At 41.0% G+C, this 27,303-nt stretch overlaps 1 protein-coding gene across 1 annotated transcript in view; it reads right to left on the bottom strand.

Annotated features, from left to right (window-relative positions):
- Window positions 1-1,875: 1,875 nt before the first annotated feature.
- Window positions 1,876-27,303, bottom strand: part of BACE2 (beta-secretase 2) — a 109,783-nt gene continuing 84,355 nt past the window's right edge. Inside the window, exon 9 of the mRNA XM_004003354.6 lies at window positions 1,876-8,531. Coding sequence (XP_004003403.3) covers window positions 8,278-8,531 — 254 coding nt within the window. The 3' untranslated portion in view covers window positions 1,876-8,277. The remainder of the gene's footprint in view (window positions 8,532-27,303) is intronic.

The raw sequence follows: 27,303 nt of genomic DNA, 5'->3' as shown, positions 1-27,303 counted from the left end.
CAGAGGAGCCTGGAGGCGTACAGTTCATGGGGCCTCAGTTAGACACGACTGAGCAACTAACACTGCAGTGAAGAGTGTTCAGTTCCTGGTCAGGGAACTAAGATCCTGCAGACCTTGTGGTGTGGTTAAAAAAAAAAAAAATTAAAAGAGAGCAACTTTTTATATTAAAAAAAAATAGCTTTCCTTTTAATTTCTAATTTTTAACTTTACAAAGACAGTAGTTATGTTTGAGATCATGGCTGTGGTAGTCAGACAAGCTGATTTTCCCAGTCTGGACTCAGCCACCACAGTGAGGACCTGGGGACTTTTCAGCATCTGCCTGATTCAGTTTACTTTCATGGGACTCAGCCAAGCAAACCGGCCTTTGGACACTGCCCCCAAGACTGATTACACATCTAGCCAGTATACTTGGCAGGTTCTATGTTGGAGAAAAATGGAGGCGTGGACACTCTTGATAGTTGCTGGATGTAATTTAATCACAGACACACTGGATCAAAGTTGTCTGTGAAAGCCAGCCAGGATGAAAGAGAAAAAAAAAAGCACAAACGTCATTCCACAAAGTTTTACAACATTGCCACCTAGTGCAAATATGCAGAATAGCATTTGCAATGCCACCCTCAGCCGAGAATGGCAAAGCTGATAAACCTAGGAAACCCGCATAGAAAACAAAAGTGAAATCTGAACTCTAATCGTCTCCTTTATTATTAGATATTAAACCTCCTATTCTGTTTCCCCAGTGACTATTGCTTCCCCTCCTAATGATTTGACCCTACCCCCCCTCCTCTTTTTTCCCCCTTGCCTGGGTGATGGTGAAATTTGCTCAGTAGTGTCCAACTATTTGTGATCCCATGGACTATACAGTCCATGGAATTCTCCAGGCCAGAATGCTGCAGTGGGTAGCCGTTCCCTTCTCCGGGTGACCTTCTCAACCCAGGTCTCCCTCATTGCCGGCGGATTCTCTACCAGTTGAGCCACTAGGGAAACCCAAGAATAATGGAGTGGGTAGCCTATCCCTTCTCCAGCGGACCTTCCTGACCAAGGAATCGAACCGGAAATCTCCTGCATTGCGGGGAGATTCTTTACCAGCTGAGCTACCCAAGCAGCCCATCTATAGTTCTTGAGAAAGAACTAAAGGCGGAGTCTTTCCCATCTGAGCTATGAGGGAAGCCCACTGTCAACCAAAAAGTGTCCAGTCACCGAAAGAAGTTTGCTTTTCGAAAGAGTTGCCCACGGCTCAGGGATGCTGTCGGGTCTCCATGAGGTATCTGTGCTTGGCTGGAGGTGGCACACACCCCTTTCAGCTGGATCCCTAGGCTTCTGGAAGGTGTGACTGAGTACTGCGCCTGGGCAGGAAAGTGCAGCGCAGAAGCAGCTCTGCTTTCGGAGGTGGGCCCACTACCAGGGCAAACCCTTTGCTGTGTTTTCCTGGGCACATGACTTGGAGCTGTCTTCTCACCTGCAGCATTTGGAGACCAATCGCCGCCCTCCCCCGCCCCCTCCCCACCCCTTCCCTGCCCTATCTCCGGCAGGAGTATTCCTGGACCGGCCATTTTCAGTTCCCATATGACAGCCCTGTTTGATCCTTGAGATCATTTAAATGTACTTATTGGGGGTATTTTCTACAGGTGGTTTCTCTCCACCACTCCCCAGGATGGTTCTCACATTCTAAAGTATTTCATTCTTCTCCAATTTCCAGCATATTTTACACCTTAAGGGTTGGACATGGACCCTCCATTCAACTCTACCTTGAATATTTTCTAGGAATCCACATTAAAGTAGTGCAGGTAAACAGACCACGACTCGCTGCCGGCAGTAACTTCAGAAACGTGACTTGAGCTGAGTGTTAAAAAAACTCCAAACCCAACAAGTTGGAAGTAGTAGTTATTCAAACAAATCAACTCTTTTATTTCCTTTTCAATGGTGTACATCTCAAATTGGTGGAACAGACAGGTAGAAAAATAAGATTATTATAGAAAATTCCACTTCTGAGATGTATAACAATTTGGAGACTGATCAGTAACTAAGATTACCTCTTTTCAGATGACATGAACACCTCTACAGTCCTGCTCCTGGTCCTATGGTGACATAGATTTAAATCAACATGATATATTAAAAATAGAGGAATATTCCAAAAGGGAAATATAAATAACCTGAAGCATTTCCAGAAATACAAGTGACACATATGAATTGTGTATTGAAGGATGAAAATCTGAGATACACACGTAAAATACATTTTCTAAAGCACTACTTTCAGGTCTTTTTAAAATTTTTTTAAGAATACAAGGCTTTCAACTCTTTAGCCAAAACATAAACACTGCTGGTGCAGAAAAGTCACCCTTTTTGAGAAAAAAATCAGTGGCTGCTTTACATGATTGAACATAGGGATTTTAAACTTTAAGTATATCTAATGGTACAAATTAACAGACATAGTAGGAAATACATCATTCTAGATTACAAAACTTCATCTTTCATTAGCACATGGTAAATCTCATCCATTTTTTCCCCTTCTCATTATGCTAATTCCAACTATAAATTTCCAGCCTCGTTGATAAGGATGTGTAAAATTATATCCACAGTTAGGAAAAAAAAATTAAACATTCCAAGTCACCACTAGCAGCAAAGAACACCAAATTGTGAAAGACACTGGGGTTACCAAAGTTTATTTTTGGTGATTCTCATTACAAGTGAATAGATTCTTAACTAGCTTTGCTTATTTTTCTTTAACTCACAAAGATAATTTTTGAAAAGTTTTCTTAACTTTCACTCAGAAGTGTTGACTACCAGAATGTGAGGTGCAGGTGAAATTTTATTCTAACACATGAAATGAAGCAAGCTGAAACCTTAGTTATATCAGGAAACTTTCAACTACCTCTGCACCTAACATTTAAAAAGCAGGAAAAAATAAGCCCTTTTTAGATACTAGTTTCTCATGTAATTCTGATCCATGCATGCATCATCAATAAAAAAAGCAAAATTATTCCAACCGGAAGGAAGGAAGTTCTGTGGAAAAATATCAATGTCAAATTAGGCTAGGTTCCAAAGATTTTCAACATTTCAAGTTTCCTTTTAATGACATCAATATGACAGCTGAGTTTGTATTCAAAAATCTATTTTATAAATCTATAATTTGTAGTTATATAAGTTATAATTATAAATCTACATTGGCAAAATATTCTACTCAGATAGATATGTGTGGGGCACACCTGTGTGTTAGAGCTTCCCAGGTGGCACAGTGGTAAGGAATCCACAGCCAACGCAGGAGACACGGGTTTGATCCCTGGGTCAGGAAGATATCCTGCAGAAGGAAATGGCAACCCACTCGTACTTAATCCCAGTAACTAGAGGTTTTGAAGATACACTGCATCACTAGGAGGCCTGGCTTTGCTCTCACGACCACATCCCACAGTGTTGCTGACTTGGGGCATCAGACCATCTCTGCTCGCCCCCGGGAAGGCATTCTTATCAAGGCTGAAAGCTGGGTTTGTGTACTAGCATCTCCTGGGGAGTCCAGAGCTGCCCGAATTCTGACAAGGATGTGTGTGCTTTCAAAGCCAGTGTGGACCTGTGAGGATGCTGGTGTCCAGGTGCCCTGAGGGAGGTTTCTGCCACCCCCAAGCCCTTCTTCCTGGTCATGTCGCTGACAGCAGGTATCCCTGGAGAAGGAGTGTGCTCACGAAGCTGCAGGATTCTGAGTCAGTGAACTGGCCGGCAGGGCTGGGTTGGCATGGCCGGATGCTCAGATCCTAAACTTCACCAGCTCCCTTTGGCTTCAGATTCTTGACCCTGTCCCATGAACTTCCCAGGGCATGACATTGAAACTGCAACCTAAGGATCATGTCCTGCTTAGGCGTTCAGATCTCTCCAGTTGTGTTAGAATAGAGGCGATGGCTCCAAAGCAAGTTTCTCTGACAAATTTGTACATCCTGAGAGGTTCCTTTGGAAAATTCCTAAGAAAGTAGGCTGCACCCCAAACTTGGGGGAAATGAGTTTCCTATGACATCCTGGGATGTTCTCAGTTTGTCCAGACCTTGGCCATCATCTGCTGACCAAGGGATATGACCTCTTATTCCCATTGCCCTTCCCAGGTTCTAGAATTCTCCTAGTCCCAACCATCACCTACTCCCTGTTCCTTGGATGAACCAGTCTTCGCCTGGATCAGGTAATGCCAAGCAAGTGTAAGGGGCCATGTTTTCTGTTGTTTCTGTGCTGACATCTGACACACGTTTCCAGCTTGAATGTTCTTGAAGTTTGGGGTCTGAAGCTGTGTGAAATAAATCACATCTCCATGGCTTCAGCAATGTTAAGAGTAAAAGAAATCTGCTGATTCCTGGAACTGAAGCCATTTTCCAAAAGAGCTAATTCCGCTTATTTTGTTAGTATACTTTCGCTTATATTTGTATTTTCCCCTCCTCACTTTCAAAATGTATTTTTCCATCTTGCTATTTAATTGAAAAACTGTCACAAGTTCAAATCTGAAATTCTTAAAACCCACGGAAACTGTACACAACAGCTTCTGTTGTGTGGAGTTTTCTTGGCCCCAGAAATCTAGTGTTTCTCTTGGCAAAACTCATCATTTTACATTTTATGGTTGGTGTTTAGTTGTTTTGCCTAAGAGAGAAAACACCCTCAGTGGCATGTATTCTCTCTGAACAGTTCTGTTATCAATTCTAATAAGTTTATGCAAGAGAAAAATGCCCTGGGATTCCACTCAATTATTTGCTTTCTGCTAATAAGGATGAAGCCTGTGAAACTCAATTATTGTTGTTTATGGAACAGGCTGTCAGGCAGTGATTTATTTCTAATGACATCAGGTGACACCAGGCTAGAACTTGGCACTAAACCATGCCTGGTAACTCCCCCAGTGGGGATCTGGTAAGAGGAACTTAACAAATTTCCACTTGAGAGGAGACCCTATTAAATGAAGGAATAGTCCTTCTGCTCCTCTTGAAGGAGATAATGGAATCCCCAAAGCAAAACTGCTTTGCAGAATCTACAGCCCAAAGCTCTGTGAAGTTGTTAATGCCTCATTGCTGGGAGTTACTTTCATGGTTTTGAACTGTAACTGACCCCAAATTTATCTCAAAAAGTCTGCATTTCACAGAAGCAGGTAAGAAAAATCCCTACAAAAGTCTGGGAGTGGGCTGTGTCCAGCGAGACCATCCCTGTTGTCACACACCTGCAATCTATTTCTTTAACATCAGGTCCCTGTGTTTTGGTTCACAAGAAACACAAAATCGTTCACCATGGTGATCACACACCAGTTGGTTGCAGTTCTTCTAAATCCCAGAGGAAAAAATATAATCAATCCCCATCTCATTGCTATTTTTGATAAACAGTTTCAGGTTCTGAAGACAGGGTTTCATTTCAGGCTTCTGAATAACTCATCAAGAATATAAAGCATCAGCCTATTTTAAAAAATACATTGTTCACTTAAAAACATCCTTTTTCCATCAGAGAGTTGACAAGGTTTTGACAAAAACCTGATGCTAATTTGCATTTTTCAGGAGAGGACCATCTTCCAGCCCCTTCCACGGTGTGCTGCCTGGTAAAAATGACACCCCCAAAGGGCTGCTATCTCCTTTGCTGTTCAAAGCAAGCCTGCTTGAAGGTTTGCCAAACGAAGGATCAATTTACATAACTGGAGGAGGTGCGTGTCACTAACAGGGTTTTGACTCAAAGTCCAATTTTCAGCAGCAAGGCATGCCAGGGAAACGTCCCAATTTCAACTGTCTATTTGATTCTTGTTGCTAAGTTATGCTTTTGTAATTTCAGTATTTCCATTAAAATGTCACATCCACTGACATTTCAGATGAAAAGGTAGAGGAAATCTGATAGGAAATACAGACCATTATAGGAAACTTCATTCAAACACCCAAGCTTGAAATCTAACTTGCTATTATCAAGTAGTCTGGGAACCGTGCCTGCTAGTTGGTGGCAGGAGAGACAGTCCCCAGCTCAGAAACCAAATACAGGCAAATGAAACAGAAGATGCCTGAGTAAAGCAATAAGCAGCAGAATTAACCAGGTCATATATACAATCCCCTCCTTTTATGTCAGGAGTTGGGGTTTTTCAGAGCAAGGGGAAGGTACTGTCAAGGGGTGTCACCTTCACGTCCAGGTAAAGTGGACCACCACCAAACGGGAACCCGCGAAAAAGCCAAGAGGGCAAAAAGAATTAGACTTCCCAGAGATTTCAATCTCTGAAATGTATTTTGAAATTATTGCCTCTCAACTAGCTGAGGCTGGAAATGGCAATGAACTTCTGATGACAATGTCTTGTTCTCATCCCATTTCAAGAGGGCCCCATTCTCACCACAGCCACACCTGAATGGATCTTAAAGAACACAGAAGATCCATGTTCTAAGATGTAACTCAGTCCTTTGCCACAAGATTCTTGTGGGTCCTGGGGGCCACTTAGTGTCTGCGAGGACACTAAGACACATATCCATGGCCCTGCATCTCTCTGGCACAGTCATCTTTGGCAGGTCATCTATTTTTCAATACGGAGGTGACTTGGGGAGACAGTGAACCCAGCAGGTAACTGAAACATCTGCAGGGACACGAACAACATCCCAGCCAGAGGAGATGCTTCAGTGGGCCCTTCTGGGTTTGTAGTGTATCTGACCCACCCCAACAGTGATGCAAAGGGAACCTGGAACCTGGCACACAGCAAGAGAAAGGATATTGCCTTTAAACCCTTCTTGTAATGACCTCAAGTTAAAGGCTTCTGCTTTTCTTTGCCAAAGTCCTCAAATAAATGATAGCAAGTGTGGAGTTCCCCAAATAAGGAAACCACCGCACACGTGACTCATCACCAAAGACTGAATGTGCCAAAGGGAAGAAGCATGTGGGTCAGCTGCTCATCACACCTGGTTAAGCTGTTTCAGCTGGGTGTACTTGAGCCTCAGCGGTTCTGCACACAGAAGCTCATGGTTCCAAAGCACAGGAAAAAAGTAGAAATTCTCTCACATCCTTGGAGAGCTGGTCAGGGATATGGGCACTGAGCCATGTCTCTGTTTCCCAAAAGAATAATCAGCAACCTACCTTCAGGGAAGACTTGGAAAAGAAACAGTTAAGCTAGTGAAAGAGAATCTGTTTTTCTCCTTCATACAGCATTTATTCATTTTGGGTAAGAGTAAGCGTATGTGATGATAACCAGCTCCGTGACAGAACATCTCCAGGTTGATCTGTGCTTCAGCACCTATTACGTTTCTCCTGCTGGAAAGAGGATTCTTTAGGTGGGGGTAATGGCTGGAACCAGGCTGCCTGTACCCCCACCAGGCACAGGACCCTGGGCCAAGTGTTGACAGAGGTAGTTTTTACTTCCATACCCATAGTACTATGCAAGTATTGAGTACAAAGAGTAGGCTTCCTTTGCACTTGAAGGCTTTCTGTCTTCAGAAGAGGCTGGTGAAGACTTGAGGGAATCATCTCTTCCTAGTAGAGTCCAGCTCACCTTCAGATCACAGGGCTTCCCAGGTGGTGCTAGTGGTAAAGAACCCCCCTGCCAATGCAGGAGATGCAAGAGTTGTGAGTACGATCCCTGGGTCAGGAAGATCTCCTGGAGGAAGTCGTGGCAACCCACTCCAGTATTCTTGCCTGGGGAACCCGGTGGAGAGAGGAGCTTGGAGGGCGACAGTCCATAGGGTCACCAAGAGTTGGACACAACTGAAGTGACTGAACACGCACGAGCCCAGAGAGACCCAGAAGAGGGGCCTGATGCTCTCCTTCCAACTCAGAAAGGGGCAGGATGTTTTTTATCATCAGGCCACAGACTACTTCTCCTGCTGTCTTATTGCAAACCTTTTTGTATCACTTTGACTCAGGCGGATCCTGGTACAAAATACCCTTAAATGTGATCAATACAAAAAGCTTCCCATTAGCTAAGAAGAGCTGTAAAGTATATGCACGTATTTCTCCAGAGATAGAAGGGAAAAGAGAACAAGCCAAGGCTTGTGCTTTTTTTTGTTTTTTTTTTTTTGGGGGGTGGTGGCACACCCAAATAGTTTGGTATAACCAGCTACATAAACCCTGAAGCCCAATTCACTCTGTTTTGATTAAGAATGAGGTGCTTTTTTATTATCATTTTCCTTGGAAGTAGGGGAGAAAGAGGAAGCTGTAAAGTCGAGAATCAAAATACAGTGAATCTGGAAGGCATCTGGGAGCAAAACAGAGATTTAAGACTAGTGCGCACAGGAAGAAGTCTTGCCTTATAACCCCTGCCTGCTGCACTGAATTGTCTTAATTGTTGAGTTCACGGTCACTAGGCTTTTCTCTTCATTTCCAGCGATGCCGTACGAGCGAGGACTCATCGTTGACCACCTCGGGATCTCGGGGGTGATGCCTACACCGGACCGGAAGTAGCAGCAGGGTGATTAAAACAAGAAGGATGAGTCCACACACACTCATGAGAGTATAGGAGACGATCCACAAAATGGGCTCGTTCAACGGCAGGGCAGGGACGCAGTTGCTGGCTATGTCCTCTGTTGAGAAAGGCCCAGAAATTTCAGACACTGGAGCACCTGCGATTTCTGAGGAGACAGAAGAGGGGAAAGCCACAGCTATGAAATGAGCAGTCATCTCTATCCCCTGACACAAGAGATAACCTTTTGCTTTATCAGCCACAGTCAAGTCACACTGGCTCTCATGTTCCAAAGGCCCCGGAGTCTGAGCACACACCAGGGAGGTCTCGGTGGCTGTGTGCCTTCAGAGGGTCCACTCCCCTCCTTGCTGGAGTGCCAGCGTGTCTCAAGGTCTGCAGGTGCTGAACCCACATGGCGGAGAGCAATGTGCAGGATACAGAAGCATCAGGTCCTTCACGCCAAGAACGGAGCACCAGGCCAGTGAGTGTGCACCAGTCAGAGCCCGCTGGGGAGCCGTGTGGCTGTGTGCCCTCAGTGGAGATGAGCAAGGGAGAGTAGGAAGCAGCTAGAACAGAAAACTCAGCTGCACCTGCCAGAATCATGGGGATTTCCCCTGTGGAGTCACCCTGAGTTCCCGCTCCTTGGTAGATTCCATAGTAGGTAACATGCCTATATCAGCCTGACCCACACTCCTAATGGGCTCCAAGACCAGCGGGGTCAGCCTGGCCCAGGAGACTCTTCCCCACCCACACTTGCCCCACACTTAAACTTGTACACACCTCCAGTGTACACAGTGCCAAGAGTCAACAGAGGGAAATGAGGGGCTTCCCTGGTGGTTCAGTGGTTAAGACTTTGCACTTTCATTGCAGGGGGAGTGGGTTCAATCCCTAGTCAGGGAACTAAGATCCCACATGCCCTGAGGTGAAAAAATAAAATAAAAAGAGTGTTAAATGAGTATACTAGTGGATTTAGGACATAGCTGGTAACAAGGAAAAAAAAAAACAAACCCAAAACAAAGCTACAATTCTACCCATTACTTTTGCAAACTGATTTCCTGAAAAGACTTCTCTCTGGAGAAGGACTTCCCAAAGCAGGTTTGGGGATCACTAGTATTTCATTTGTCTGTACTAGGCTGATCTGCTCCTTTCCAAGTACAGAATTTGCTTGGCATCTCAAGCTTTACTTGGAAAAAGAAAAAGGCCTCATGACCCATTTAAGCTGACTGCTAAGCATTTAATTTTCCTATAGGTAAAGCCTCAAGATCCTAAGGCCTGCCCAGTAAGATCCTTTTTTACTGAGGGAAGAAAAAGTCAAAATAATAATGGAATCACAGCCTTTAAAGGTATGGTCTAAAGTGAGGGAGGGGTTGGGGGCAGGAGGAGAAGGGGACGACAGAGGATGAGATCACTGGATGGCATCACCAACTCGATGGACGTGAGTCTGAGTGAACTCCGAGAGATGGTGATGGACAGGGAGGCCTGGCGTGCTGCGATTCACAGGGTTGCAAAGAGTCAGACACGACTGAGTGACTGAACTGAACTGAAAGTGAGGGAAAAGACAAATGTGAACAATTTGCAAAGCGGTTGCTTTCTCTTACTACAGATGTGGATTCTGTTAATACGGATCCATGGCATTTTCTTTTCACAGATGGCGCTAGTGGTAAAGAACCTGCCTGCCAGTGCAGGAGACATAAGAGATGTGGGTTCGATCCCTGCATGAGGAAGATCCCCTGGAGAAGAGTATGACAACCCGCTCCGTATTCTTGCCTGAAGAATCCCATGGACAGAAGAGCCTGGTGGGCTACAGTCCACGGGGTCACAAAGAGTTGTATACGACTGAGCATACACATTGTTACATAACAAAAATAACCTTTATTACAAAGGCAACAGATAGTATGGTAAAAAATTTGAAACTGTAAGTAAATAAGGAAATAAAAACATGCTCAAAATTTACTACTCAGAAATAGCCAATACTGACATTTTTGAATATAATCATAGGCATCAATTTTTTAAACACAGATGGAATCATGCTGTTCCATACACTGTATTTTCACTTTAGACATGGCATGTGTTTTCATATCATTTAATTTTCAACCACGCTGTTTTTATGATTATATGAAAACCATATTATAGATGTATCGAATCTGCTTACCAATCTCTGAGACCATTTAAGTGGTTTTTAATACTTCCACCCCTGTGAACACTGACATATGAAACATCATGTACCTAAGTCTTTGCCCTTTTTCATAGTTTGTTTCAGAATGAATTAATAAAGTAAAACTATGGGTCAAGGTACGCTCACTTTTAGGCATCTGGATATATGCTGACAACATACACACAAGGAAGGCTGAGACACTACACACATGCCCATCAACACAAGCTGGGGTACCACTTCTCACACTCTTACCAACACCAGCATCTGTAAGGGAAAACAATGGTCCTCAATCTAAAATCATGTCTGTAGTTCTTTGATTACTAGTTGGGGGCCCGTTTGAAAAATACACTCATTGACCATTTCTATTATAATTCCTAATTTTTTCTCATGGATTTGTTAAGAGTCATGTGTATAGTAAACACTTTCTTTTGTTGCAAATGTCCTTCCACAGTAGGCCATTTGTCTTTTCAAAGATTCATTTACTTTATAAATAGAGAAGCTTTAACAAGCAGTTATGAGAATGAAACATGCTGAGTGGAAAGATAATATCTTAATAGAACAAAGCACCAAGAAATGAAAAGTCACTTGAAACCACTTCTGTTTCCAGACAAGATGGAAGAGGGACAAGATTTACCCTTCCACCTGAAACAACTAAAATAATAGACTATATATATATATATATGAAAGACTCTGAAGATATTAAAATTTGGGTAAAGAGACACAGTAAACCCTGAGGGATGGAAACAGATGGAGCCAGCCTCCCAGGTGCCCTTCTACCTACATTGAGAGAGTTTCTGGGCAGTGGAACAGACAAGGGTGTCACCCAAGTTGGGGAGACAGAGGCAGAAACCCAGAGAAGCAAGGGCTCTTGGGGTTTGCAGGTAGCGAGATGCAGAGGAGAGACAGCTACACAGTGAAACCCTACACACTCCCAGAGGACTTCCCCTGAGCCATCCGCCCAGCGCTGACCTTAAAATGAATGAGGGCCAGTGAAAGAACCACTTGGAAGGATGAAAAGAAACTGTTCTTGGAGCTCACAGAAGAATCACGTGAGCTCACACAACAATAATAATTCTTATGCTCACATAAGAATAATGACTGCGGCCAATTACTTCCTGTTTAACTGTTTCCCACAGTGAAAAACAAAAACCCAGAAAAACTCACTCAATTCACAGGGTACTTAAAGAGTACTAAAGGTCTTTCCTTTGTAATAGGAAAGATTATCCCTAGACTAACACTACTTTGATGCCTCTGATAAAGCTTAAGAGCAAGACAAAAAAGGATCAAACTCTTTATAAGGAAATTAACTGTGACCCAGAACAAATCTCAAGAGTATTGTAAAGAACACAAAAGTATTTGGCACCCAACAGGGTAAAATTCACAATGTCTGTCATCTAATGAAAAATTACCAAGGTGCAAAGAAACAAAAATTCCTAACAGGGAAAAATTAATAAACTAACATTTATGAAGAAATAACACAGGATAGGATTATTAGAAATTATATTAAGCCAGTTATTATTCCTCTATTCTACTTAGGAAATGATAGACAAAATATTAGTCACATTAAATAGAGACATGTGCTCAGTTGTGTCCGACTCTTTTGTGACCCCATGGATTATAACCACCAGGCTCCTCTGTCCATGGGATTCTCCAGGCAAAAATACTCGAGTGGGTTGCCATTTCCTTCTCCAGGGAATCTTCCCAACCCAGGGATCGAACCTGCGTCTCCTGTGTCTCCCACACTGGCAGGCAGATTCTTTACCACTGTGCCACCTGGGAAGTCCTAAAATACAAACCCTAAAAAAGACATAAATCAAACTTCTAGGGATTAAAAACTATTACATGAGATGAAAAATATACTGAATGGTGTTAATAGCAGATTACACATTGGCAAAAAAAAAAAAAAGGTAAGCGAACTTGAAAACACAGCAATATGAATGATTAAAATGAAACAAAGCAAAATATTGAAAAAAATAGAAAATCAGTAAACTGGGGGACCACCCAAATAAGAGGAGAGGATGGGAGGCAGAAAGAATATTTGAAGCAACAGTAACCAAAAATTTTCCAAATGGGATTAAAAACTATAAACCCACTGATCCAAGGGGCTCAGAGAACACCAAGTACAAGAAACATGGATACACTAGTGAACTGCTGATAACCAGTGTTAAAGAGAAAATCTATAAAGAAGAGAGAAAAAGAAATATTATGTACCAAGCAACAAAGAAAAGGACTGTAGATGATTTCATGCCAGAAACTATACAAGCTCTAAGGCAGTGGAGTGATATCTTTAGAGTACCAAGGGGAGAAACCCAGCCAGCCTAGAATTCTATCCCAAACAAAAGTATTTATCAAAAGTGAAGATAAAGCAATGTTTCCAGACATTTACAAGCTGAAAGAATTTATCATAAGCAGACATACACACACATACACACACACATGTATATTGAAATATTATTCAGTCTTGGAAGGATATCTTGCCATCTGGGCAACATGGATGAACCTGGAGAATACTGCTAAATGGAATAAGCCAGACACAGAAGGACAAACGCTGCACGATCCACTTACATAAGAAATCTAGAGAAAGTCAAACTCATAGATTCAGAGAGTACCATAGTGATTGCTAGGGGCTGCGGGGTGCAGGTACGGGGAGATATTGGTTAAGGGAGGCAAAGGTTTAGTTATGCAAGATGGGTAGGTCTGGGATTTAAGGTATAGCATGGTGACTGTAGTTAACAGTATCGTAGACTTGCAATCTGCTAGAGAGGGTGTATCTTCACGGTTCTCACTACCACCAAAAAAAAAAAAAAAAAAAAGGAAAAAAGGATTATGTGAGATGATGACTATGTTAACTACTTTGAGTAATCATTTTACAGTGGGCTTCCTCGGGAGCTCAGTGGTAAAACAACAACAACAAAACCCTGCCTGCCAATGCAGGAGATGTGGGTTCGAGCCCTGGGTTGGAAAGACCCCCTGGAGGAGGGCATGGCAACCCACTCCAGTATTCTTTCCTGGAGAATCTCCATGGACAGAGGAGCCTGGCGGGCTACAGTCCATGGGGTCACAAAGCGTTGGACATGACTGAGCGACCAGACAACAATAAATCATTCTACAACGTACATGCATATCAAAACATCAAGGTGTACACCTTAACTATACATAGCTTTTATTTGCCAATTATGCCTCAATAAAACTGAAAGAAAGAAAGCATTACCTCAGATCCGCACTATCGAATGCACTAAAGGAAACGCTTCCAGCAGAAGAAAAATCAGATCAGGTGGAAACAGGGATTTACGCACAGAAATGAACACTAGAAACGGTAACTATGTAGGCAATTGTAAAATCTTTATTTCTAACTTTAAGTATTTTAAAAGATAACTGACTGATTCAAGCAAAAGTAATAACAGTGTACTGGGTGAATTCTGGGCTTCCCAGGTTGTGCTAGTAGTAAAGAACCTGCCGCCAGTGCAGGAGACGTAAGAGATGTGGGTTCGATCCCTGGGTCGGGAAGAACCCCTGGAAGAGGACATGGCAACCCACTCCAGTATCCTTGCCTGGGAAATCCCACGGACAGAGGAGCCTGGTGGGCTATAGTCCATAGGGTCACACAGAGTTGGACACAACTGAAGTGACTTAGCATTCACGCACAGGAGATTTGTAAAATATACATGATGGTAATATTATAGAAAGAACAGAAGGCAAGAAAGGGAAGGACAGTTTGTAGGTTTGTTTACTACAGGAAGCGGTAGGTGTGATAAATGGATACTACAAACCCTAGAGCCACTAAAAATCACACAGCCAAGAGTCACAGCTAATAAACTAGTCGAGGAGATAAAAAGACTCAATTCAAGAGAAGACGGAAAAAGAGAAAAAAGGAACAGCTGAGACACAGGAAACACATTGCAAGACTACAGACTTAAGTCCAACCATATCAATCATCTCGTGAAATATAAATAGTCTACACTAGGGGTTTATGAACTTTTTCCGTAAAGGACCAGACTGTAAACATGTTAATTTTGGGGGTCACACATGGTTTCTATCACATATTCTTCTGATTTTTTGACAACCATTTAACCATGTAAAAACCATTCTTAGTTCATGGGCCATATGGAAGCAGACCACATGGCAGATTTAGCTACCGGCTGTTGTTCGTCTGGCCTAAGCACTCCAGTTAAAAAATGGGGATTGTCAAACTAGATAAAAAGCAAGACCCAACTATATGCTACCTACAAGAAACCCACTTTAAATGTTACTACTCAATTATGTTGCAAGTCATAGGATTTAAAAAGATGCATCGTGCCAATGCTCATAAAAAGAAACCCAGAGTGCATATAATATCAGACAGAGTAGATCCAGAGCAGAGTACTATCAGATAAACACAGTAATTTCATAATGATAAAATGTTCAGTTCATAAACATGGCATAATACTACATGTTTTTAAACCTAATCACAGAATTTCAAAATATACAAAATAAGAATGGTAAAAGTGTAAGGAGAAAGAAACAATTTTACAAATAGAGTAAGAGATTTCAAATTCCTTTTCTTAAAAATAGATAGAAAATAACAAAGGACATAGATGACCTGAACAATTCTATCACCTAACTTAACAATTATAGAATACTCCACCCACACAACCGAACATACACTGTTTTCAAGAGCACTTGGAATATTTACCAAGATAGACTATTTCCTGGGCTACAATACAACTTTCACTACATTTAAAAGGATTCAACTTATACTAAGTGTGTTCTCTGGCAATGGTGGAACTAGACATTAGCAACTGAAAGATGACTGGAAAATCCCTAAATATTTGGAAACATTTCTAAAACTATAAAATGCTTAGAAAAAACATAGGAGGAAATCTTCACATCATCAAGTGAAGCAAAAAATTTCTTAGCTATAACACCAAAATATACAATGTATAAAAGAAACATTGATTGAGTCTTATTTCATCAAAATTAAGAATCTGTCCTCTTCGAAAGACAATGTTAAGAGGCTGAAAATATTGGGAGAGAATATTTGCAAGTCTGATTTTTGACAAACGATTTGCATTCTGAATATAAAGAATTCTGACTCAAAAATAAGAAAACAACTTTGTGTTCTAAGTTGCTTCATCATGACTCTTGTGACCCTATGGCCTGTAGCCTGCCAGCCTCCTGCTCATGGGACTCTCCAGGCAAGAATATTGGAGTGGGTTGCCATGCCTTCCTCCAGGGCATCTTCCTGACCCAGGGATCAAACCCGAGTCTTCTTGTCTCCTGCAACAGTAGGCGTTTCTTTACCACCAGCACCACCTGGTTAGCCCTAGAAAACAGCAACTTAGTATAAACATGGGCAAGAGAACTGGAAAAGACACTTCACCAAAGAAGATGTGTGAATGGCAAATAAGCACATGAAAAGATGGGAAAGCCTATTAGCCATTAGGGAAGGGAAGTGAAGTGAAGTGAAGTTGCTCAGTCGTGTCCAACTCTTTGTGACCCCATGGACTGTAGCCTATCAGGTTGCTCCGTCCATGGGATTTTCCAAGGCAAGAGTGCTGGAGTGGGTTGCCACTTCCTTAGGGAAAGGCAAATTTAAACCACAATAAGATAGCACCAATTACCTACTAGGGGCTTCCCCAGTAGCTCAGTGGTAAAGAATCCACCTGCAATGCAGGAAACATGGGTTTGATCCTTAGGTTGGGAAGATCCTCTGGAGCAGGACTAAACAACAGTTGCAGCTACCTATTAGAATGAAAAAGACTGGCCATATCAAATGCTGACGCGTATGCAGAGGCACTGAAACACTCGTATACAGCGGGTGGGAATGGAAAATGACACAGTCAACTCTGAAAAACAGTTTGGCAATTTCTTAGGAAGAAAATCATGTCCCCTTGATATGACTCAGCCATTCCACTTCTAGGTATTTACTCAGGGGAAATGAAAATTATATCCAAGGACTTCAACACTAATTTTCAGAGCAACTTAATTTATAACAGCCCCCAAACCCAGAAACAACCCAAACATCAACAGGTGAAAGAGGGTAAACCAATTATATCTGTGCAACTGAGGACTGCACAGCATAAAAATGAATGAACTAGTGATACAAGAAACAAAAAGAAGTCAATCTTAAAACAATTATGCTGAGTGAAAGAAGCCAGGCAAAAAGGCATGCATGCTATGATTCATTTATATGAAATTCTAGCAAGGGAAAAGTAATCTGTAGTGACAGAAGGCAGAGCAGGGGCTATCTGGGGTTGGGGGGCAGCAAGGTCTAGGGGGTAGATAGAATAGAAAAGGACAAGGAAATTTTGGGGCTTGATGGAAATATTTATCATCTTATATAAAACTTCAAATTGTACCCTGTAATGTGAATGGCTCATTTCATATCTCAACAATGCTTTTAAAAAATCAAAAGAACAAGGCAATCAAAAAATGCATCAAAGAATAACAGATGTGAAAATGATTGCATTTAGGATGAAAAAGAAAAAACAAAACCAACCCCAGCTCTGTTAGGTACCTAGCAATTGATTTTAGCATTGTTCTTTAAGTGGAATGCCCAAGCTTATATACTTTTTCATATCTCTCACACACGCACACACCTTCCTAGACTTACGATGGGGTTACATCGCAATAAAAGCATGGTGAGTTGAAAATATCACTAAATAAAAAATGTATTTAATACACCTAACCTACTGAACATCCTGGCTTAGCCTGGACTATCTTAACTGTGCTCAGAACACCTACATTTGCCTACAGGTGTGCAAAATCAGGGCTTCCACTTGGCTCAGTGGTAAAAATCCACCTGCAATGTAGGAGATGTGGGTTTGATCCCTGGTTCAGAAAGATACCCTGGAGGAGGAAATGGCAACCGACTCCAGTATTCATGCCTGGGAAACCCCATGGACAGAGGAGCCTGGTGGGCTACAATCTACGGGGTTGCGAGAGTCGGACACGACTTAAAGGCTGAGCATGTACACATGGGCAAAATCATCTGAGACAAACCCTATTTTATAACAGTGGGTTGAATCTCTCCTGTAATTTATTGAATACTGTATTGAAAGTGGAAAACAGCATCTGTGCGTACCGAGTACTTCTAAGGATATCGGTTATTTACACTTGTGATCACCTGGCTGACTGGGAGCTGTGGCTGCCACAGCCCAGCACTCCACAAGCATGGGACCACGTATCACCAGCTCAGTGAAGGATCTAAATTCACACCTCGAAGTAAACTTTTTACTGAATGCATATGGCTTTCACACCATTATAAAGTCAAAAAATCTCAAGTCAAACCATCATTTAAGCCTAGGACCATCTGTACATATATATAAATACAACAAAAATAGTAAAAAAAAAAAAACATCCAACTTTCTTTAATGTACGTGTGTCATTCTTATAATCAGGAAAGTTGTGTATCTTTTAAAAAGTTTTTGAGAACTAGCACCCATTTAAGGTTGTTAGACATAATATATCATCTGGAGACAACAGACTTCTCATTTGCTAACTAGCTACTCAACATGAAGGGCTTTCCAGGTGGTGCTAGTGGTAAAGAACTTGCCTGCTAATGCAAGAGATGTTAAAGATGTGGGTTCGATCCGTGAGTTGGGAAGATCCCCTGGAAGAGGAAATGGCAACCCACTCCAGTATCTTGCCTGGAGAATCCCATGGACAGAGGAGCCTGGTGGGCTACAGTCCATGGAATCACAAAGAATTGGACATGATTGAGCATCTGATCACAGCACTCAACACTAAAGGAAAGTTGATTTTCAGTTACACCTGGGACTTCCCTGGTGGTCCAAATGGTGACCTGCCAATCTGCCTGCCAATCCAGGGAAACATGGGTTTGATTCCTGGTCTGAAAAGATCCCACATGCTGTGGGGCAACTAAGCCCACACACCACAGCTACTGAGCCAGCGCCCTAAACCTATGCTCCCCAAGAGAAGCCACCACAAGGAAAAGCTTGCACACTGCCACTAGGGAGGAGCCTCTGCTTGCTGCAACTAGAGAAAGCCTGTGTGTAGCAGCTAAGACCCAGTGCAGTCAAAAATTATTATTTATTTAAAAATAAATGAATAATAAATAACATCTAGAGGATATTTTCTGGAAATGCCATTCACAGAAAAGCCTGCACATATATTACACATACTATTAATTCTTTGGTCACAGAACTTTTAACTTCATTTGTTGTTTAGTTGCTAAGTTGTGTCCAGCTCTTTGTAACCCCATGGACTGCAGCATGCCAGGCTTCCCTGTCTTTTACTGTCTCCCTGAGTTTGCTCAAACTCCATGTCCACCAAGTCAGTGGTGCCATCCAACCATCTCATCCTCTGCCGCCCCCTTCTCCTCTTGCCCTCAATCTTTCCCAGCATCAGGGTCTTTTCCAATGAGTTGACTATGCATCAGGTGGCCAAAGTATTGGAGCTTCAGCATCAGTCCTTCCAAAGAATATTCAGGGTTGATTTCCTTTAGGGTTGACTGGTTTGATGTCCTGAGAAGCCATAGTATACTGTAGCTAAAAGCATGGTCCCTGGGGTTCAAATCCTACTTGTCACTTACGAGCTGTGTCATTTTGGTCAAGTTATTTAACTTCACTGCCCTGCAGTTTCCCCATCTGTAAAGAGAAGATAATCACAGCACAGTCCTTGCTGTGTGGATAATCAAGTGAACAGGAGTTAAGGACTTAGCATGGTGCCTGGAGTAAGGCCAGTGTTTATGGAATGTCAGCTGTTAACAATTAACACACTATTACTTTAAATTCTTTCACCAAAGTCTTGGGTTAAAATTTTAATCATGCATTTTTTGTCTTATCGCCTAGGAGGTGAGGACCTAGTTGATCATGAATGCCTGAAGAAGATGGCTCCTTTACCAACTCTAACATTTATCATGCTCAGATCTTTTCCATCATAGCATGCAAAACAAAGTGACCTGTCCCCTTTGAGGGATGGATTAGTCAGTACTGAGATGCATTCTGAGTGGACATGGTTTACTAGAAAAGTGTCCTGGGTTACAGGACAGGAGTAATGGATTTAGTACCACCTTGCTTTGCAACTACCTGAAGTCGTTTACTATCCCGAAGCCTTGTTGTTCTTTTCTGTAAAGTGAGGAAGCATGGCTGCCTAATCTATGTCTTTGGGGGCCCTTGGCTTTGGCATCATTTGGTTGTACTCTAAGTAAATGTCAGAGGCGTATCTCTGAGACTCTGTTCTTAACAGCTAACTTCCCTATTTTTAAACATGAACCAGAAGATCCAATTTCAACCTGCAGCAAAGAAAATTCACAGTGAAACGATTGCCACAATCCATGATGCGTCTCAAATTTTCTAAGCTGAAATCTATACAGCTCTTGGGTGCTAAATGTCTCAATCTATAAAAAGAGATGGGTGGTATTTCAGAAGCTTTGGATACATTAAGAGAAAGTTGTCAATTTTAGCACTCTATTATTTTCCTAGCTTTAGGACACTTGGCCCAGGCAACAGAGAGGCAGTTGAAAGTACTGCAGTCCCTCATACCTACTCCAGGCATGGGAGACCGTGCTGAAGACCTCAGTTGGCCAGCTCCATGATTCACTGTGACTCCTGCCTTGTTTATCTGATCTGAGACTAGAATAGTGACCGTCCATAGGAGTGGAGGGTGAGTCGAGGAGAAGCAGGGGCAGCAGAACAGAAGCATCTTAGGGTCTTTTTCCAAAATACCCATCACCCTCCCACCCACCACCATTCTGATCCACCATGGCTACAAAAGGAGGTAAGGATATGGACCATGCATATTTACAAAAGCTCCGCAAGAGGTTATAATCTAAGAGCTCCTACTCACTGCTCTCCTTCCTGCCTCAGCCCATCCCTTATAGAAAAGTCTAATCCCATAACTAAGTGGTGTTTGACAAACACAGATTATTATGAAAACCAAAATAAGACCCAGGGCAGGGGGAAGGGGAGTTCCCGAAGATTTTTCAAGTTGCTGGTTGATGCAAAGGTAGAACTTTCTCCTGCCATAACACACAGAAATAAGAATAAAACAACGCTCAATTGAAAATATGCAGCTGAGGTCAGAAACAGACCCTAGTGCTGCAGTTTCAATACCCAGAAAGTGGGGGGTGGTGGTGGTGGTGGTGCTTGATGCCAGCACCAAGGAGAGAGGTACTAGAGCCGAGATGCCAATGAAAGTCTGGCCCGTCAGCACAGGGAGCCAGAAAATCTCTATCAATAAGGAAGCCTGACTCTGTCCGAGGTTTGAGAAGGGGTAGAAGTTGAAGGGAAGGGAGATTCTTCCATGAGAAATGGAACTTCCAAACCAGTACCTCAAGCATGGCTGACATATCAGTTTATACAACTTGGTATAGAAACCCTATACCAAGGGTTTTGGTTTGAAAACACCCAACAGAAAAATGCAAAATTGCTTTATAGGAACATTTTTACAAACCAAAGTGCACTGAAGTCTCTCAGATGGGAAAATAAAAGCACTTTCACCAAAGATGAACTTTCCTGGTGGCTCAGACAGTAAAGCATCTACCTACAATATGGGAGACCTGGGTTTGATTCCTGGGTCAGGAAGATCCTCTGAAGAAGGAAATAGCACCCCACTCCAGTACTCCTGCCTGGAAAATCCCATGGACGGAGGAGCATGGTAGGCTACAGTCCATGGGGTCACAAAGAGTTGAACATGACTGAGCGACTTCACTTTTCACTTTCACCAAAGAAAAGTTCACAACAAAAAAATTACAAACCAGGTGAGAAAAAAAACCCACCATGAGAGAACAGTCAACAGACACAAAAACAGGGAGATAAGTTCTCTTTCAATGTTAGAAAATACAACAATCTGCTTGAATTATACAATGGCTGTGTTTAAAGGGATTAAAAGCTCACTAAAACGTCAACAAGATTATTTTTTTAACTGAACAAACTGATTCAAAAGTTCATAAAGGAAAAGAAAATTAAGAATAGCAGAGAAGTTTTGAAAAAAAAGAACAAAAGGAAAATAATACTCTACAACATATCAAGTGAACAAAATAGTAAGTCCAGAAATAAATATATATTTCTCAAGTATTTACTTGAATTTGGTATGCAATAATAGTGGGACTTCAAATTAGTCAAGAAGAGAGAGATCATTTTATAAATGTTATAGAAACAATCTGGTAGTCATCTTGAGGGAAAATATTTAATCTATACATTCTATGCCAGGGGAAACCAGATGTAGAAGTACTTAACTCACAGAATAATTTTAGTGAGGAAGATAATTTGAAATGGAACATTAAGCCCAAGAACCTTAGAGCAAAAGACTGATATACTTAAATGCATAAAAGTAAATAGTTTTTACACTGAAATTCATCAGAAGCAAAGTTTAAGAATAATTTACAATTGAGATATGAATTTTAGCGTTTTTTGCCCGCTCCAGACAAATGTACACATAAAGAGCTCTTATAAATTAACACAAAAACCTAAAAATCCAACAAAAAACAAATGGGGAAAAGATCAGTGTAGATAGTTCACAGAAAATGAAAAACAAATGCCTTTAGATATATGAAAAGAAACTCAACCTCACCTATATAAGGCAATACAATTAAAACTACACTGAGATAATCTTTTTGGCAAAATTCCCCAAGGTCACCATGTTGGTGAGTCTGACTGGAGAAACAGGCCATCACATACATTGCTAGAGAACTAGTATAGCCAGGTATAAACAACCATAACCTGTTAGGAAAGCAATGTGACCATATCCATCAAGATTACAAATTCTACACCCTTCAACCCAGTAATTCTACTTCTAGCAATCCATCCTGGAGGTATACTTGCTTATGTGTGAATAGACGTATATAAATGGTGTTCACTGTAGCATCATTGTAACAACAAAAGTTTAGAAATAATCTAAATAGCTATCAATAAGGATTAAACAAATTAGGAAACACCCATACAATCGATCATGATGCTCAAAAATTAATAATAAGGGAAGATTTTATGTACTCTATATGACTGACTCTGGGCTTTCCTGGTGGCTCAGACAGTAAAGAGTCTGCCTGCAATGCAGGAGACCCGGGTTCAGTCCCTGGGTTGGGAAGATCCCCTGGCAGAAGAAATGGGAACCCACTTCAGTATTCTTGCCTGGAGAATCCCATGGAGGTAGGAGCCTGGTGGGCTATAGTCAAAGGGGTCGCAAAGTGTTGGACATGACTGAGCGACTCATTGGATTGGATGGAAAAGTAAACTAGTACATTTGAGAAAATACAAAATAGCATTTCTGGAAATGAAATATACAGTCAATGTAGTTAAAAACTTACAGAATAGGTAACACAGCCGAAGAGAGAACGAGGCTAATATAAGATGTATCTGAGGAGCCCACGTAGGACTCAGCAAAGATGAAGAGAGAAAAATATGAATAAAAGGTCAACGGATATGCAGGAAATAATGAGAAATCCCAAAATTTATTTCATAGAAGACTAGAAGAAAGCAGGAAGAATGGATACGAGGCAATAGTGGAGGAGATATTACTGAGAATTTTCTAGGGCTGATGATGAAAAACATAAATTATCAGAATTGGAGAGTACAGTGAGTTTTAGCAAGCTAATAAAATAACCTATATCTGGATATACCATGGTGAAAACTCAGAACACTAAAAATTTAAACTGAAAAGAACTCTCAACATTGTTCAGAGAAAAAGAAAAGATTACCCTTAAAGATGTAACAGTGGAAACGCACTGTCAATTATGATGGCAGGAGCATAATGAATAGCATCTTCAGAACACTAAGGGAAAACGGTCAACTTAAATTCCATACATAGCTAAATTATGAGTCAAGAAATGGTGAGGACTTCCCTGGTGGTGCAGCGGATGAGAATCTGCCTGCAAATAAAGAGGACATGGGTTCAACCCCTGATCCAGGAAGATTCCACATGCCATGGGGCAACCAAGCCTGTGTACCACAACTTCTGCACCTATGCTCTAGAGCCTACGAGCCACAACTACTAAGGCTGTGTGCAGTGACTGCTAAAGCCCAAGCACCCTAGATTTGCACAATGTAACAACTGAACCCATGTGCTGCAACTGTTGAAGCCCTCGTGCCTAGAGCCTGTGCTCCCCAATAAGAGAAGGCACCACAGTGAGAAGCCTGTACTCTGCAGGAGAGTAGCCTGCACTCACAGCAACTAGAGAAAGCCCGCGGTCCAGGGCAACCAAAAATAAATAAATGAAATTATTAGGAAAAAAGAAGTGGTGAAATAAAATATACCTTTCATAAATTTTAATAAAAGAAATCCTAAAGTACATTCTTCAGCGGAAAGAAAATCGCTAGGTAGTGTTACACTGAGAGGAAAGATGACCATTTGCTTACCCATTCTCTCTCTCTTTTTTTTTTAATATTTATTTATTTGGCTGCATAGAGTCTTAGCTGTGGCACGTGGGAACTAGTTCCCTGACCAGGGATCGAACCTAGCCCCCCTGTATCGGGAGCACAGAGTCTTAGCCACTGGACCACCAGGGAATTCCCTTACCCATTCTCTTTTGTAGGAGGCTGTTCTTAGTTTGAAGGAAATGATAGTTTTATAGAATGACTAAATGAATGCAGTACTTTGGTTGGTTTTATGAGTAAACCTGTTTCTGGTCAAGTCTTTGAGTGGACTTACATCTTCCTTTCTCCTAAGATGAAATTGCTGACTCATTGAGTAGGAGTCTGTTTAACATTAGTAGAAACTGTCAAGTGTTTTTTTTTTTTTCCAAGTGGTTTTTTTTTCATTCATACTAAACTACTGGAATCCCTTAACTGAGGATTAGAAGAGAATTCCACAAACCTATCCCATATATTATGCTCAATGGTAAAATATAATAATTATTCCCATTAAATTATGGAAAAATATCCATTTCTATTCAATAGTGCCTCTAAAAGCATCACAAAATAAAAAAAGATAAAAGATTAGAAATGATAAAAATGTACTATTTGCAGATCATATAACTTTTCAAAGAAAATGCAAGTGACTTTAGTAACTATTTTAAAAAAGGAGAATCCAGCAAGATGGCTTGATAGAAGATTGATATAGAAAAAAAAAAATTGAATGCCTGTATACCAAACAATCCATTAGAATGTACATTTTTAAATAATCTCATAGCAATAGAGAGGTAATAAGTATATATGTTAAAACCTGTTTAAAGAAAACTACAGAGCATTGATGTAAGACATAAAAGATTACCTAAACAAATGGAATTTAGCACATTTATGGGGAAAAGACTCATACAGTAAAGATCTGATTTCTTCTTAAGTTAACCTACAAATTCAGTATGGTTCTGACCAAAATCTTGGTATGATTCTTCAGAGATTTTGACAAGCCAAATAAAACAACAAATGTAGACAGCACAATTTTAAAGAAGACTAAGGAGAAAGAGTCGAACCCCTACAAGATAGTCAGTCTTCTTTTAACTACAGGAATCAAAACCATATGTTATAGCACAAGAATACAAAACTGCCCCTACTGGGACAGAACAGAATTCTCAGAAACAGACCCAGACATATATACATGACACAGATGCTATTAAAGTTTAGTAGGTACCTTGCAAAACATATTTAACCTGAATCGAATCAAGCCTTTAGACTGAAGTTCAAGTATACAGGAAATTTGAATATGACATCAAACAAACATATTAAGTGATACCATCAAGAAGTACTCCAATAAATTTGAGTATGATCCATTCTATAAAACAACTGGCCTTCAGATGGGGAAATTGGACTATGGTTTAGATATTACATGATATTAGGTAAGTATTGTTACATTTTAGGTTTCATATTGATATGATTATGTAGGAGGATATACTTAATTTTGAGATGAATGATGAAATATTTAGGGGTGAAATACCATAACATTGCAACTTATTTGCAAATGGTTCAGCAAACCATACATACACACATATACACAGATACCAGTATGTGGCAAAATGTTAAAATTAAATCCAGATGGTTGGTATGCAGAACATTATTTTATTACTTTTACTCTTTTTGAATATTGAAAATTTTCACAGTGAAATATTGAAAAAAGTGTTTGGAAAAGCACATAAGCAAAAAATGATGCTGAGGAAATTCAATGGCCTCATAAAAATTAGATTCCTACTTCACATTTTAGAAGAAAATGAAACAAAAGTATATCATATCTTTAGAAGAAAAATAATTTCTATTTTTTTAGAGTAAGGAAGAATTTCTCAAAAAGGGTACAGAATAAGAGCCTTAAAAAGGGATTAGTAAATTCTATTTCACTAAATTTAAAAGCACAAATAAAAGAGACCAAACCCAAGAAAAGCCAGAGAGATTAGGAGAAAATAATTGCCATGCACATAACCCAGAAAAATAGTTTCTCCAGTATAGAAAGAACTTAGGCATGTCAATAAAAACTAAATAGAAAAATGTGCACAAATTGCTACCAGAAAAATTCACTATCAGATAAAAAGGTTGAACAGTCCATAGACATATCAAAAGTTATGTAATTTCAGGAGGATTTAATTAAAATGTGACACTATTTCACATGCATATTGACAAAAACAAAACAAAATGAAATGAATATGGTAATATTTTGATGGAATGAAAATTCTTGTATAACTCTGGTAGTCCACCTGCTTCAAAGAAAAATATGATAGCAGCCAGTAATACTGAAGGCTGGCGTACAAGTCACCTACAAATTCCATTTACAGAAGGTCTCATTCATGTGCACAAAGATGTTCAGCATAGTACCGTTTATAATTGAAATATCAGAAACAACCCAAGCATTAATCAAAGTAGGACTGGCTAAATGATCTGGGTATACTCATATAGTGGGAAAATGCACAGCAGTCACAATGAATGACCTGTACTCATTCAAACTGCAAAATCTAGCAAACATGATGGGAGAAGGCAATGGCACCCCACTCCAGTACTCTTGCCTGGAAAATCGCATGGATGGAGGAGCCTGGTAGGCTGCAGTCCCTGAGGTCACGAAGAGTCGGACATGACTGAGTGACCTCACTTTCACTTTTCACTTTCATGCATTGGAGAAGGAAATGGCAACTCACTCCAGTGTTCTTGCCTGGAGAATCCCAGGGACGGGGGAGCCTGGTGGGCTGCCGTCTATGGGATCACACAGAATCTGACATGACTGAAGTGACTTAGTAGCAGCAGCAGCAGGCAGCTTCTAGGTTTCCCTGGTGGCTCAGATGGTAAAGAATCTTTCTGCAATGCAGGAAACCTGGGTTTGATCCCTGGGTCAGGAAGATTCCCTGGAGAAGGGAATGGCAACCCACTCCAGTATTCTTAGAGAAGGGATTCAAGGGATTAGATCTGATAGAGTGCCTGAGGAAATATGGATAGAGGTTCGTGACATTGTACAGGAGGGGGTGATCAAAACCATTCCCAAGGGGAGAAAAATGAAAAAGGCAAAATGGTTGTCTGAGGAGGCCTTACAAATAGCTGAGAAAAGAAGAGAAGTGAAAGGCAAAGGAGAAAAGGAAAGATACATCCATCTGAATGCAGAGTTCCAAAGAATAGCAAGGAGAGATAAGAAAGCCTTCCTAAATGATCAATACAAAGAAACAGAGGAAAACAGTAGAGTGGGAAACACTAGAGATCTCTTCAAGAAAATTAGAGATACCGAAGGAACATTTCACACAAAGATCGGCACAACAAAGGACAGAAATGGTAGGGACCTAACAGAAGCAGAAAATATTAAAAAGAGGTGGCAAGAATACACAGAAGAACTATACAAAAAAGATATTCACTACCCAGATAATCACGATGGTGTGATCACTCACTTAGAGCAAGATATCCTGGAATGTTAAGTCAAGTGGGCCTTAGGAAGCCATCACTATGAA

This window comes from Ovis aries, chromosome 1, assembly GCF_016772045.2.
Source record: "Ovis aries strain OAR_USU_Benz2616 breed Rambouillet chromosome 1, ARS-UI_Ramb_v3.0, whole genome shotgun sequence".
Classification (NCBI taxonomy): Eukaryota; Metazoa; Chordata; class Mammalia; order Artiodactyla; family Bovidae; genus Ovis; species Ovis aries.
The sequence above is the reverse complement of the archived record's forward strand: the minus strand, read 5'-3'. Positions and strand labels throughout refer to the sequence as shown.